Below are 12126 nucleotides of genomic sequence, written 5' to 3'. Positions count from 1 at the left end.
TCTTTTATCATCCTGTCTTAGAACATGCTGAACACACACAACTTATCACTTGGACCACTTCATGGTCAACAAACATGAAAGAATGCAAAGTGCATCACAGCAGCACTTGTGTGGTGGTGAAACCAGTTTGATCTGGACTTAAGGTTTAAAGGAAGCTGGTTTTATTGGAATCCTTTGACCACTTCATTGTCTTTTTGATCAAGGACATCACAGATCAGGTAGACTTTAATAACAACAGCAGTCCATTGTGTGCACGGGTGCTCCTCATACAGGGCTATTTTTAGCCCTCCCCACCATCGTGGCCAGATGGTCAGTCAGGTAGCTCGAACAAAGGTTCACCAGGCTGCATGACAAAGTAATGATACTGATCCGCTCCCGCTCCCTTCAGAAGGTTTTATCCCAGGATGGGTTTTTTCTGGATTGCACCAGCTTAACCTAAAAAACTTAAACTGAATTTTGCAAGAGTAGATGGTATTTTTTTTAAATGAAAGTAATTTACCCTTTCAGGGATCACTTTATTTCCAGGAAAACATAACCAAACTGAATGTGCCTGTTTTCTTTCTCTCTCCCTGTTTGTTCCAGGACAAGAAGAAATACCTTGACATTATCCACAGCTACATGGAGGTTCACGGCACCGTGCACGGCACCAGCACCGTGCACCTCCCGAGCTACGTCAAGAACCACGGCATCCTGAGCGGCCGAGACCTGCAGTTCCTCCTCCGAGAAACCAAGGCGAGTTCACCTGGCTGTAAATTCTCTAACATGGAAAAATGAATCAGTGACCCCGCAGGGAAATAAAAGTGAGAGGGGACGGTTCTTATTAGAAGGCTGCGAGAGCCACAAACCAGCTCCCACTCTTTTCCCTTTGACATTTTTTATCCCTTTGACATTTTTTTTAAATGACCTGCAGACCACTGAGGACACACTGTGTCTTTTTCACATAATCCTGCCCTTTTTCTAATGTACCAAGGCTGTGAAACTGCTGTAAGAAGTGCTCAGATATTATAGATTTACAGCAGATAAAATTACCTAACGAGACAAACACTGATTCTGATTTAGATGTTTTCTGTGAGGGTGAAAAAAAAGGAGTCTTCATGTGAACAGAGGCTCTGTTCTGAAAGAGCCTCGAGCCGAGTGGCTGTAGTTTCTCTTCGTCTGTCCTCACAAGCATTTCCCTCATTCACATCATGACTTGTCCCTTCCTCTCACTACTCAAACCACTCTCCCTCACAAAGACAAGGACTCAGCCACAGAGGCTGTAGCCAGGCTGGAGTGTAACTGTGTGGAGCGCGCTCTCCGGAGGTGCTGACGTATGAACACGCGTCGAAGGCAAAACACACTTAACATGTTCACAGAACGCGTGGTGAGCTGTGGAAACACAAGTAAGCTTTGTTTTGTGGCAGCACTGAGAGCTGTGAAGTGAGGAGCGCGGTGTTACCACAGACTGAGACACAACGAAATAAAAACCATGAGATCTGAAGAGGGCAAGAAAAACTAATAGATTAAGTTAGTTTATTTTACAGATTTCAGGAATTATTTCCAGGTTTATCTCTGGGCTTACTTTTACAGCTGTAATTTCTCGCATTTATGAAATGCAGTGCATTGAATTGTGGGATTTTCATAAGAAAATAGTGCTGGACAGAGCTGTTTTCTTTCCACTGAGGATATATAGCCGATAAATGTCCACGCTCCGTGGACAGTAAATGTTGTGACATGACAACATTTACAGGATTAAAACCTCAGAAAAAAAAAAGTGATTTTGAACTTATTTAACTGTGGAGCTTCCATTTCCTCAGAGAAACAGAGAAATGGAATTAAAATGACATGGTTGTCAAACAGCTGACAGCAGTGTCTGCTGAAGGTGAAAACTATCATTAGAGCCGGAGTCTCTAAGATGGAGTCTGTCTTTTGGCTTTGGTCTTTTTTAGAAGAATGAGGTGGAAGAGCGCTTCAGTTTCTCGATCCTCTGAAACCAGATGCTTTCTTTGTCAGACCAGGGAGGCAAGACAGGGAGAGGAGAGAGACATCAGACGAGAGCTGGTGCAGGGATCATGATTCAGACAGCTCCAGAAAAAGAAAATGGATAGAGATTTAAACCCCTTTCGTATCAAAAAGATTCCGAGCGTTGCTTCAGCCATGAAGCAGTTCTTGGCTGGAAAATCCAGCTCTGTGCTGAACACATAAAACCAAGAACCCAGAGATGTTAGAGACCTTGAGACAGGAGAAAATCAAAGGTGTATTCTGCAGTGGAGCAGATCATTAAAGTGGTGCAAAGGCTTACGATAGACTGACAGGAAGCAGAGCTGTGCAAAGAAATGAAGGGCTTCCTGCATCCAGAGTTATATTGGTAAAGTGTGGCAGGTTAATTTCCACCAGAGTTAAGATTCAGAATAAACTTCTCTATATTCTCATTACATGTGGTTGTGCACAGAGACCCAGAGGAGAACGGCCAATTAAATCCCACAAAACCCGAGCGTTTTCTCCGCATTGTTGTTTAAGAGCTTACAAGGGAAGCAGGAGGTGTTGTAGGCAGTTTTCCTCCGTGCTGCTTAAACAACACATTTACTGTTACCTGCAAACAGACTGCCTGAGCTAATTGGCCTCGTGGGGTTTAACTATCTACAGAGCGCACTGTAAAAATACTCGCCGAGTACGTTGCCGCTGACGTCTGACATTTGATTTACTCTCAAACAGAATTTCCTGAAATAAACTCTGACGTGTTGCGCCGTGCCGTGCCGGGGGAACAGTGTCAAAGATCAAACCGCTCAAGTGCAGCAGAACTTCACTGTGTCATGTCGCAGGCTGATGGAATCAAAGTTTTAGATTTTATTTATTTATTTATTTATTTGCTGCTCCTGGTCTGTCTTCCATGTGTTTCTCACTTTCTTTCTTTTCCCCCCACTCCTCCACACGCCTGCTGCATTATATATTAACCGTAGATTCGTATGTAAGACAGGGATTTAGTCCTGTTACCAGGCAGATTTGAAAGCAAACACATCCCATGGCAGGCGCTGGAATTAGAAATACCAAGGACAAACAGGCTAATTATCTGACACGAAGACATGAGACTCCAAACACCATGTGTTGGAGCACATGAGCGAGTTGGTTCATGTGTGATGAGGGGACCCGCTGAGGGAGACAGGGAGGACATGTCCACGTCCAGGCTGATGCTGTGTGTGGTTCTGGTGAAAACTTTTGGGACCAGTAATGATCATATCAGATGTGTCACAGTTTATTTGAATGTAGCTGTGACACATGCTGATGCTTCTGTATCCAGAGTATTCATCTCCATGAAACTGCCTGCAGGGGGGAATTTCCCTTTCCACACACACACAGATTCTTGTCCTATATTAGCTTTGAGGACCCGCATTATAACATGATGCATTCACCAGCCTCTTAACCATCAAGCAGCCTTTATGGACTGGACAAACACACTCACACAGGTGAAGCTGCTTCACTGATTGAGGTGGGTTGGTTTGGCTCAGTCACACAGGAGCAGCTGCTTCTCCTGAACTCGTTAAAGGAAACTAACTGTTTAACTGATTCAAGTCAAAATTCCCAATGATGGAAAATAACTAAGCACATTCCCTGATGTACTTCAGTACAATGTGTGAGGGACTTATACTGAACTTGCATATTTTCAATTTAAGCTCCTTTATTTTTCTACTAAACCACAGTTCAGCAGGATTATTGCTCTTTTTACTCCACTGCTTTTATTTAACAGTATAACAGTTATAGTGACTTTTATTTGACATATAGAACATTTGATCAACTCACAGAACACACTGCAGTTTAACATGTTAAAGCCCTTGCACACACACACACACTCACACACACACACACACACACACACACACACACACTCACACACACTCACACACACACACACAGGTGTTTTCAGTCAGCGGCTGATCAGACCTTGCTCATGTTGGAGCTGTCACCATTTACTAATAAGAAAGATAAACCTTCTAACTTAATGCACGAGATAATAATTTATGTCTTTTCTGCACGAGAGGTTTAAAAATATATCTTTCAGGAACCCAATGAATATTTTCAGATGCTTTTCAGTACATGTTGCAGGGAATTAAAGCTGCAATGAAAACAAAGGTTTTTGATCATCATGTCATTTTATAAGCAAAAATGTCAAACATTCTCTAGTTTAACCTCTAAAATATGACAGTCTGCTGCTTATCTCTGTCATGTTTGACAGTAAATAGAGTAAGTGAACATTTTATACTGTTAATTAGTCAAAAGCAAACTGAAGACATTACCAAGATCTCTGGGAAACTGTCAGGACCACTGTTTAACGATTTTTTAAATGTTTTATCATCAACTGAAGATAATTCAGATAATTAAACTAGATAAATATTGTATATTGTACATCCTGAATAATTGTGTTCTGTCACATTTAACCCATGTGGTCCAGCATTTCATCCTTCCTACTGGGTGTTATTGCACTTGGCAGTGAGTAAAGCTCAGGATATAAATTTACACGAGGTAGGACACTTCAGCAGGGACACAAATCAATACAGCAACAGCTCTGATCAGCAGCTCCGGCTCTTATAAGCAGGATGTCCTTGATGCACAGCAGCCAGTCTTACTCTGCACATGAACATGAATATGTAAAACTGCTTTAACGCGCACTGATCAATAGCTTTCAGGTGAAGGCCACGATTCTTATTGATCTCTGTTTCCAAATCTGTGCGAGTCACAGAGGAGATGCAGGCGACGTTCATCAGTCTCTGCCTCTGTGTCTCCTCTCTTCAGCCCCTCCCGTCCTCTCTCCCTATAAATAGTGGTCAACTGTTTCTCAGCAGCGTCGAAGAGCTTTTGCATGCACACACACAAACACTACACACAAACACACACACACTACACACAAACACACAGGCTGGAAGAGGAATACATGTACTTTGCTGCCACCTGCCTGCAGAAGTCTGCTGTTAACGAGGCTGTAGGTGTTAATATAGAAACGCTTACGCTAAAAGAGCTAAAAGAGCATCATTCATAACCAAGGTCTGGGTGTGTGTGAGTGTGTGTGTGTGTACAGACACACCTCATGGTGCAGCAGTGAACACTTAAAGAAACAGCTTTTTTTCTCCAAGTCTTTTTAATTTATTTTTCCACTTTTTCCTTGCTGTCATTTTTTTACTGGATAATTTTACTTCATCCAAGCAAAACAAAGAAAATCACTCTCTGGTTTAACTGGTCACAAACATCAGTCACATGACACCAGTGACAAGAGGTCGCACGCAGACGTAGCTTTGTTTTTAAGGAGCAACAACCATTTTTCTTTCTTTGGCAGAAACATTAGCAGCAGTAAAGTTAGATCAGAGGAAAAAAGACGACGGCAGGGCCTTCATACTGTTCTCCTTGTTTTCCCCTGTTTGTTTTAAGGAGAAAAGTGCTGCCTCAGCTGAATTTTGTGCTGAGAACATGGGAGGTCCATTTCAACAAGGGCTAACTGCTGCTATCAGCAAACAACAGAAACTCCTCAACGCAGCCACTGAAACTTTGTTATTCTGGTTATTTTGGCACCTGAAGGCCAGTCCATTTAATTGCTCTTGATATTTCTACTCTCTGCTACAGTTGTTTGTGGGCCTGTCCTTCCCCTACGAGGGTCCTGCTCCTCTGGAGGCCATTGCCAACGGCTGCGCCTTCCTCAACCCCAAATTCAACCCACCAAAGAGCAGCAAGAACACCGACTTCTTCAAGGGCAAACCCACCCTGAGAGAGGTGAGAGGAGGACGGCTGCAGACTCAACATGTGACTTTTACAAGGTGTTAGTTTTTCCTATGATTTGTGTCTTTTTGTTGTTGTCCTGTCTGCAGCTGACCTCTCAACATCCGTATGCTGAGGTGTACATCGGTCAGCCCCACGTGTGGACGGTGGATATCGAGAACTCTGCCGAGGTGGAGAGAGCCATCCGCTCCATCCTCAGCCAGAAGGTAAAGACGGGAAACGACACTGGTTTTTCCAATGAAACGTCTGCGTTGATACGTACATAACAGATTAAAAAGACATGGAAACGTTTAGTGGAAGAGATGATAAACAGGTGGATGGAGGCCTCTCCAGAGACAGAGGGTGAGTGAAAGCTCGGGGAAAAGAAAGAGAGATCCTGTTCCGTCTTCTGGTTCAGGCCCATGCATTTTTAAAGTCTGCACCCCAGACCTCGTGTTGTGCCGCGCTCCGCCGAGCGGGTCGGGGACAATGGCTCTGTTCACCGGACAAGCCTGAGGAGCCTCGTACGCTTTGTGATCCGTGGCGAGCTGCAGCCTACCAGGCTCCGGCACACACACACACACACACACTCCCACGTATCACCCTCCCTGACAGCAGTGTGTGTTTGTGTTTGTGTGATCAGATTGAGCCCTACTTGCCCTACGAGTTCACCTGTGAGGGGATGCTGCAGAGAGTCAACGCCTTCATTGAGAACCAGGTATAGAACCAGCAGACTGTACAGCTCATACAGTAAAATGTAACTGTGGGTATCAAACAGCTGTTGATCTTCACTGTGTTGGTGTGTGTTCCCGTTGTGTGACGTCCTGTTGTGTTGTCAGGACTTCTGCCACGGTCAGGTGATGTGGCCTCCTCTCAGCGCTCTGCAGGTCAAGCAGGCTGAGCCCGGTCGCTCCTGTAAGCAGGTGTGTCAGGAGGAGCAGCTCATCTGTGAGCCCTCCTTCTTCCAGCACCTCAACAAGGACAAGGACCTGGCCAGGTACAACACACACACACATGTATCACATGTACACACATGGACGCACAAGCAGAGACTCACTTCCTCCCAGTTCCAGCGGTTGTTTTAAAAGTGTCCAGCAGGTGGCATCACAACACAGGTTTGAATTCATGTGTGCAGTTTGACATTCAGTTCTGAATTTAGATGAAAGTGCAGTATCATCCTCTCACCACTGGAGGGCCCAGTTTGTTTACTGGGATAAATGGGTCAGAGCTCATCATGACTGATGCCGAAGAACATTACTTTAGTAGCTTCTCTGTCTCTTCTTCTTCTGTCTTTCGGATTTTTCCTAAAGTTAAACCACAGACTGAGGAAAGTGTCTCTCGTCTGTCTCTCAGGTTTGGCGTGGACTGTCAGACGGTGGAGTCCAGCGCAGACACGGTGGTCCCGGCCTACAGCGAGACCCGCCACCACTGCATCTTCCAGTCCGACCTGCTGCTGTTCAGCTGTGCCGGCGCCCACCAGTCGCTGCGACGCATCTGCCCCTGCCGCGACTACATGAAGGGCCAGGTGGCGCTGTGCAAAGACTGCCTATAGCACCCAGGCACCGGTGGACGGGAGGGGGCGGGGCGTGGATTGGGCGAGGTTTGGGGGGGCGTGGCTGGATAGGGTTAAATGAAGTCGGAGCAGCTTAACAAGTGTGTGAGTGTGTTTGAGAGATCACAGTCATGCAGCTGTCAAACACACACACTGGACTCCTGTATGGGCGGACAAACATTCATGAGACTGCGTTTGTTCTTTAGTATTTATTGTTTTCCCCCAACTGAGCATCCGTCAACCCTCCGATTCTCCAGCGGCGGCGCCGTTAGTCCTGGAAGTGGCGGGAAATTACTTGAATCAACAAAGGGAGTGGTGTTCCGCTTCCACGTGGCAGCAGCTGAGCTCTCTGCGTCCTCCTTGGTAGACTGCACATATCAGTGACTGGCTGCCGGTTGGTCTCCAGGTTCACCAGGGCAGCAAGAGACCGAGGAGACTCCACCACCACCACCACCACCTCTTCCTGATGGCTGCCCCATCCCTCCAACCCCCCCCATCTGCTCCACCCTGCGCCCATCACTCCATCCACCCCACCCCCCCTGCTCAAATCTGAAACTGTTTATTCTTTAGGTAGGTTTGCACTGGACTGGCACACACACACACACAGAGGCGCCTAACAGACGGTGGCTAAAGACAAAACCAGTTTTACACTGTAACCAACTTGTTCCTCTCTTCTGGACAAACGCGATGAGAGCGGACATGTAATATATAAATATCTAGATTTTTATTCTGGAAGTTTTATCATTTCCTGACACTTGCTCCGGACGTAACACTGACTTCATTCCCCCTCCACACAGGAAAGTCCTGCTCTGGATCAGTCACCGGCCCCCGGTTGGTTCCTTGATTTTCATACATTTTACTTCCACACCAAAACGAGACGTCTTATTTAAAGTTGTAAAGAGGACCGAGTGTGTGTTTCCATAAGAGGCCAGTAGAGAATTATAAACATGTTGTTGTTGTTGTTCGATGCACCATCCGGTACGACGCACACACCGAGGGGTGAGGATCGGGGAAGGGGGATGAGGGTCATTCTCTGTAGCTAAAGCTGTCGCGTAGAGAGTCGCCGTGTCGTACGATTGTCGTGACGTCGTGTCGTAGATGACAGGCCGTCGTCAGTAGCAGTGGTAACACCCAGCTGCATGGCAGCACAGGCTACGAAGCCTTAACAAGAACTCATTTTCCAAAGACTCCACAGCCTGCAGAGAAACAGGAAACCCTGATCCAGATGTTTGTCTGTGTCTCTCTGTACACAAAGTGAAAAGCTACAAACACACAAAGCCGCGCTCGTCTCCCATCGACCAGGCAGCAGCTGTAAATCCTTTCAAGCGAAACTGTAAGCAACAGAAACGACAACATGCCAACGAAGCGTTCCCGCAAACGCAAAACCTCGCATCTCCTCCTTTTCTTTGGATCATCGTTAGGATCTTAATTTGCCTGCAGGTTTGCAAAGAAAAAAAATATTAAGATAGAAAATCAAATTTGTAGTTCTTTGTGGTGAATGGAAACAATGCACTACGTTTATCTATTTGCAGAGGTTTAACAAGATATTAGTAACACTGTATATTGTTCATATGGGGTTTAAAGTTTCTTTTTTATTTATTTTGTTTACAGATCTTTATCTCTGTTTTGCTGGAAAGCTTTGTTTTTATTTATAGAAGGGGTGTCTTTCTTTTTTCCTTTTATAGATTTTTATTTATGGAGAGTAATTAAAAAAAAAAAAAAAAAAAGCCTGCTTATCTTCAAGTGTATGACCGAGAGAGGAGGGGAGCTTCGCCTGCTCCTGTTCGACTGTGAGAAATGATGTGAGGAAGAAAAAAAAACCTTTTCCATTTAGACCGAAAGGTAAAAAAAATGAAATGTTATAAAGCTAAAAACACAAGTGAAGTTTGGTTTAAAACTTTTTCTCTTCCTCTCATCACTGTCTCTTGAAGACGGACAGAAGTGGACAGATGTCCCCTCAGGAGCAGGAGCCTCATGCACTTTGTGCTTTGATTTCCAATCTCAGTTTCTCTGTTTTGCACACGAGTAAATTCAGACTGAACGGCACCGTCCAGCGACCACCTCTTGCTTCCTCACTGTGTCAGCTCAGACTGTTGTTATGTTTCCTCTGTTTTTTTTTTTTTGTTAAACTTTTATAAGCAGGTCACCGATCTGCCGCCAAGTTAGTGTTTCAAGGAACATGATGTGCCTTTTCATGGTTAAGTTCGCTTCTTGCTTCTGTCTGACTGTCACTTCAACATGTTGAAAACACACAGCTCACACACTCGAGGTGCAGCCTTCAGCCCCAGCGTTGGCTCCACACGCACCTTCGCTCCTAAATCACTTTTATTTAATTCACATGAGTAAATGTCGTTGATCTAAACCTTCTAATTTAAGAAGTTCAATCAAACTGTTCAGGTTCAAAACATTAAAAAACCAGACTGATTGGTCGTTCAGTGTTAACCATCTGACCATCAGCGAATCACAAGTAAAGATAATATCAGTGTTAATTGTCAGTGCAGTGATAAAAACCCAGGAAGCCTGTTATCTTTCCATTTAACTTCAAATATTTATGATTTAGTTCAAAGTAAGAACCATTTTAAAACCTGAATGAAAGGACAGTGACGTCTTAAACCTCGTCTCTTGCCAACTGAGTGAGCAGCTGTGAAGACAGAGTCAGTTTAACCCGATTAGTTGCAGCTAAAGCCTTATTTACTTTCTGTTAGTCTTATTCAAAGCATGCAGTCGATCAGATTATCAGCTCCAACACAGAGCCATCAGCTCTGTGGTGTACGACACCGCGCTTTCTTCACTGTATTTGTCTTTGTTAACCTCAGCATCGAATGTTTCCAGTGTAAAGAAGAAAAAAAAAATCTGCTACCTACAGTCAAACAAACATGAACCAGTCTTTGTTTTCCAATCTCGACCTCTGTTTGAAACCGTCAGCATCCAGTGTCTGATGACTGTGGTCCAAGAAATGAAAAGTGAACAACGCAGTGACATTTTTTTTTTTTGTTTGATTTGTTTTCACAGTCCTTGATGAGTAAGAGGGATATAACTTTATTTTTAAATAAACCTTTTTTCTGTGACAAAAGGCTCTGACTCTGGTTTTACACTTGTTTTACATCACAGCAACACAGGTTCATATTTACACCAGTACAGAACAGTACAGTCAGCACGGGGGCCAAAGAGCAGCTCCAATCCCGCGGTGTGTAAGTGTGTGTGTGTGTATACACGTCTGATGTGTTTGTATACTTTATAAAGTCATACAAAACTGATGGAGTTATGTTATGCCTCATTTCTGAGAACGGGACATTCAGAGCACAAGAAAATGTTTCTTTGAAAGTACAGAAATGAGATTTTGTAGAGACTATTATTACCAATCAATCACTTACTTAATAAAATTATTTTAAAAACATTTTCTGTGCTCACAGATTTTAGACACAAAGGAAACTCTGTGAGCTCGGAACGTAAAAAATATCACTTCTGTTTTCAAATAAAAGCCTTTAAATGTGATCAAACCCAAACAACACTGTCACATATTTGTTTTAGCCATAGAAACTAGCCTCACATCACAGTGTGTACATTCAGTTACAGTCACTGCAGCAAGCACAGACTTCAGGAAAACGTATGAATACTCAGAAAAAAAAGAAGAAGAGAACTTCCTCCCTCCTGTCGTCTCTGACAGTCAAACTCCTGACAGGTGAAACTCCTCCTGATCATTACATTCATGTTCCGCAGTCGCCAAACACTCATCAGTTAGATTAAGGCTTCAGAGTTCAAATGAGGAGGAGGAATGGAAAAGAGTGGAGGACCAAAGGTCTGTCTGCGAAATGTGAGGCTTTGCATGGAAGCGAATTTCCACCGGATGAAAAAAGACAGAAAGTAACTATAAATAGCTGACAGCAGCAGCCTGCCCGGCTCTGCTCTTCAGTCCTAAATTATTAACATAAATCCGATTTATTACCATGTTATTAATTCAGATGTCGACAGGCTTAATTGGCCTGAAAAATTAGGAGTTGCCGTTTAAAACCCCAAAACAAACAGAAGCTCCAGATAAGAGAGGGCACGTATTGACTCTGGGCGCAATATTGGAAAAACAAACATTGACTTGTCTGTCGTCCAAAACCATCACTGCAGCCTGTGAGACGCGACGGGGGGCTCACGAGCGTGGAGTCGTCCGGTGCGAGTGTACAGCTCAGAACAGCCTGGTCTCGCCGTGGACAGAGGTGGGTTCATGCAGGAGAACACAGGTTCAACCAGCACCTTATCAGTAACCCGCCACTGACCAGCAGAACTACAGCACTGAAGCTGCTGGAAAGTGGAATCCTTCACAGTATGTCCAAGTATCTGTAACGTTTCCAGTCAGGTCGACTCCGTCACACCACAACAGTCGAGATAAATACTGTAAACATAAAATCATGTCACTGTGCCTCTGAGTGTGTGTGTTTATGTACCAGATGGGCCTTGTATTGATATATCCTCTCTGTAGTCATAAAAAAGGTAAAACACTATTAATACTCCACTGCTACATGAGCTACATCCATCACTTCAACCTGCAACGTTTCATAGCACAGCTGAGCAAAGGCCTCTAGGAACCATGGGAAAAATAAACGGCTGTGTTTTGACAGGGCGATGAGGTGTAACTGAGGTATTGTACAGCAGCGCGCTGTACGAAAATCTGCTGCTTTTATGGAGTGATGGACTCTCGGGGTCCATAGATCTCCAGTCCACTACAGTCTCAAGCTCATCTCCGTCCAGTTTGATGGTTTCTTTCTCGGTTTAACTTCTCTCTCCACAGCTCAGATCTATTTTACCCTCAGGTTTTAACACGGAGGCATGAAAGAACAGACTGCCCCGTTCACCGGTAAAGG

General features: G+C 44.4%; 1 protein-coding gene across 4 annotated transcripts in view; it reads left to right on the top strand.

The window, feature by feature from the left end:
- mgat5 (alpha-1,6-mannosylglycoprotein 6-beta-N-acetylglucosaminyltransferase) overlaps positions 1–10136 on the top strand; it is a 65988-nt gene extending 55852 nt beyond the window's left edge. For all 4 annotated transcript variants that reach the window (XM_041032173.1, XM_041032176.1, XM_041032172.1 and 1 more), the window contains 6 exons: positions 583–732; positions 5590–5736; positions 5832–5948; positions 6365–6439; positions 6561–6718; positions 7075–10136. In XM_041032173.1, coding sequence (XP_040888107.1) covers positions 583–732; positions 5590–5736; positions 5832–5948; positions 6365–6439; positions 6561–6718; positions 7075–7273 — 846 coding nt within the window. In that variant the 3' untranslated portion in view covers positions 7274–10136. The remainder of the gene's footprint in view (positions 1–582; positions 733–5589; positions 5737–5831; positions 5949–6364; positions 6440–6560; positions 6719–7074) is intronic.
- Positions 10137–12126: the final 1990 nt, after the last annotated feature.

Source organism: Toxotes jaculatrix, chromosome 24 (genome assembly GCF_017976425.1).
Source record: "Toxotes jaculatrix isolate fToxJac2 chromosome 24, fToxJac2.pri, whole genome shotgun sequence".
Classification (NCBI taxonomy): Eukaryota; Metazoa; Chordata; class Actinopteri; family Toxotidae; genus Toxotes; species Toxotes jaculatrix.
Note: the sequence above shows the minus strand (reverse complement) of the source record. Positions and strands in the feature narration are given on the sequence as shown.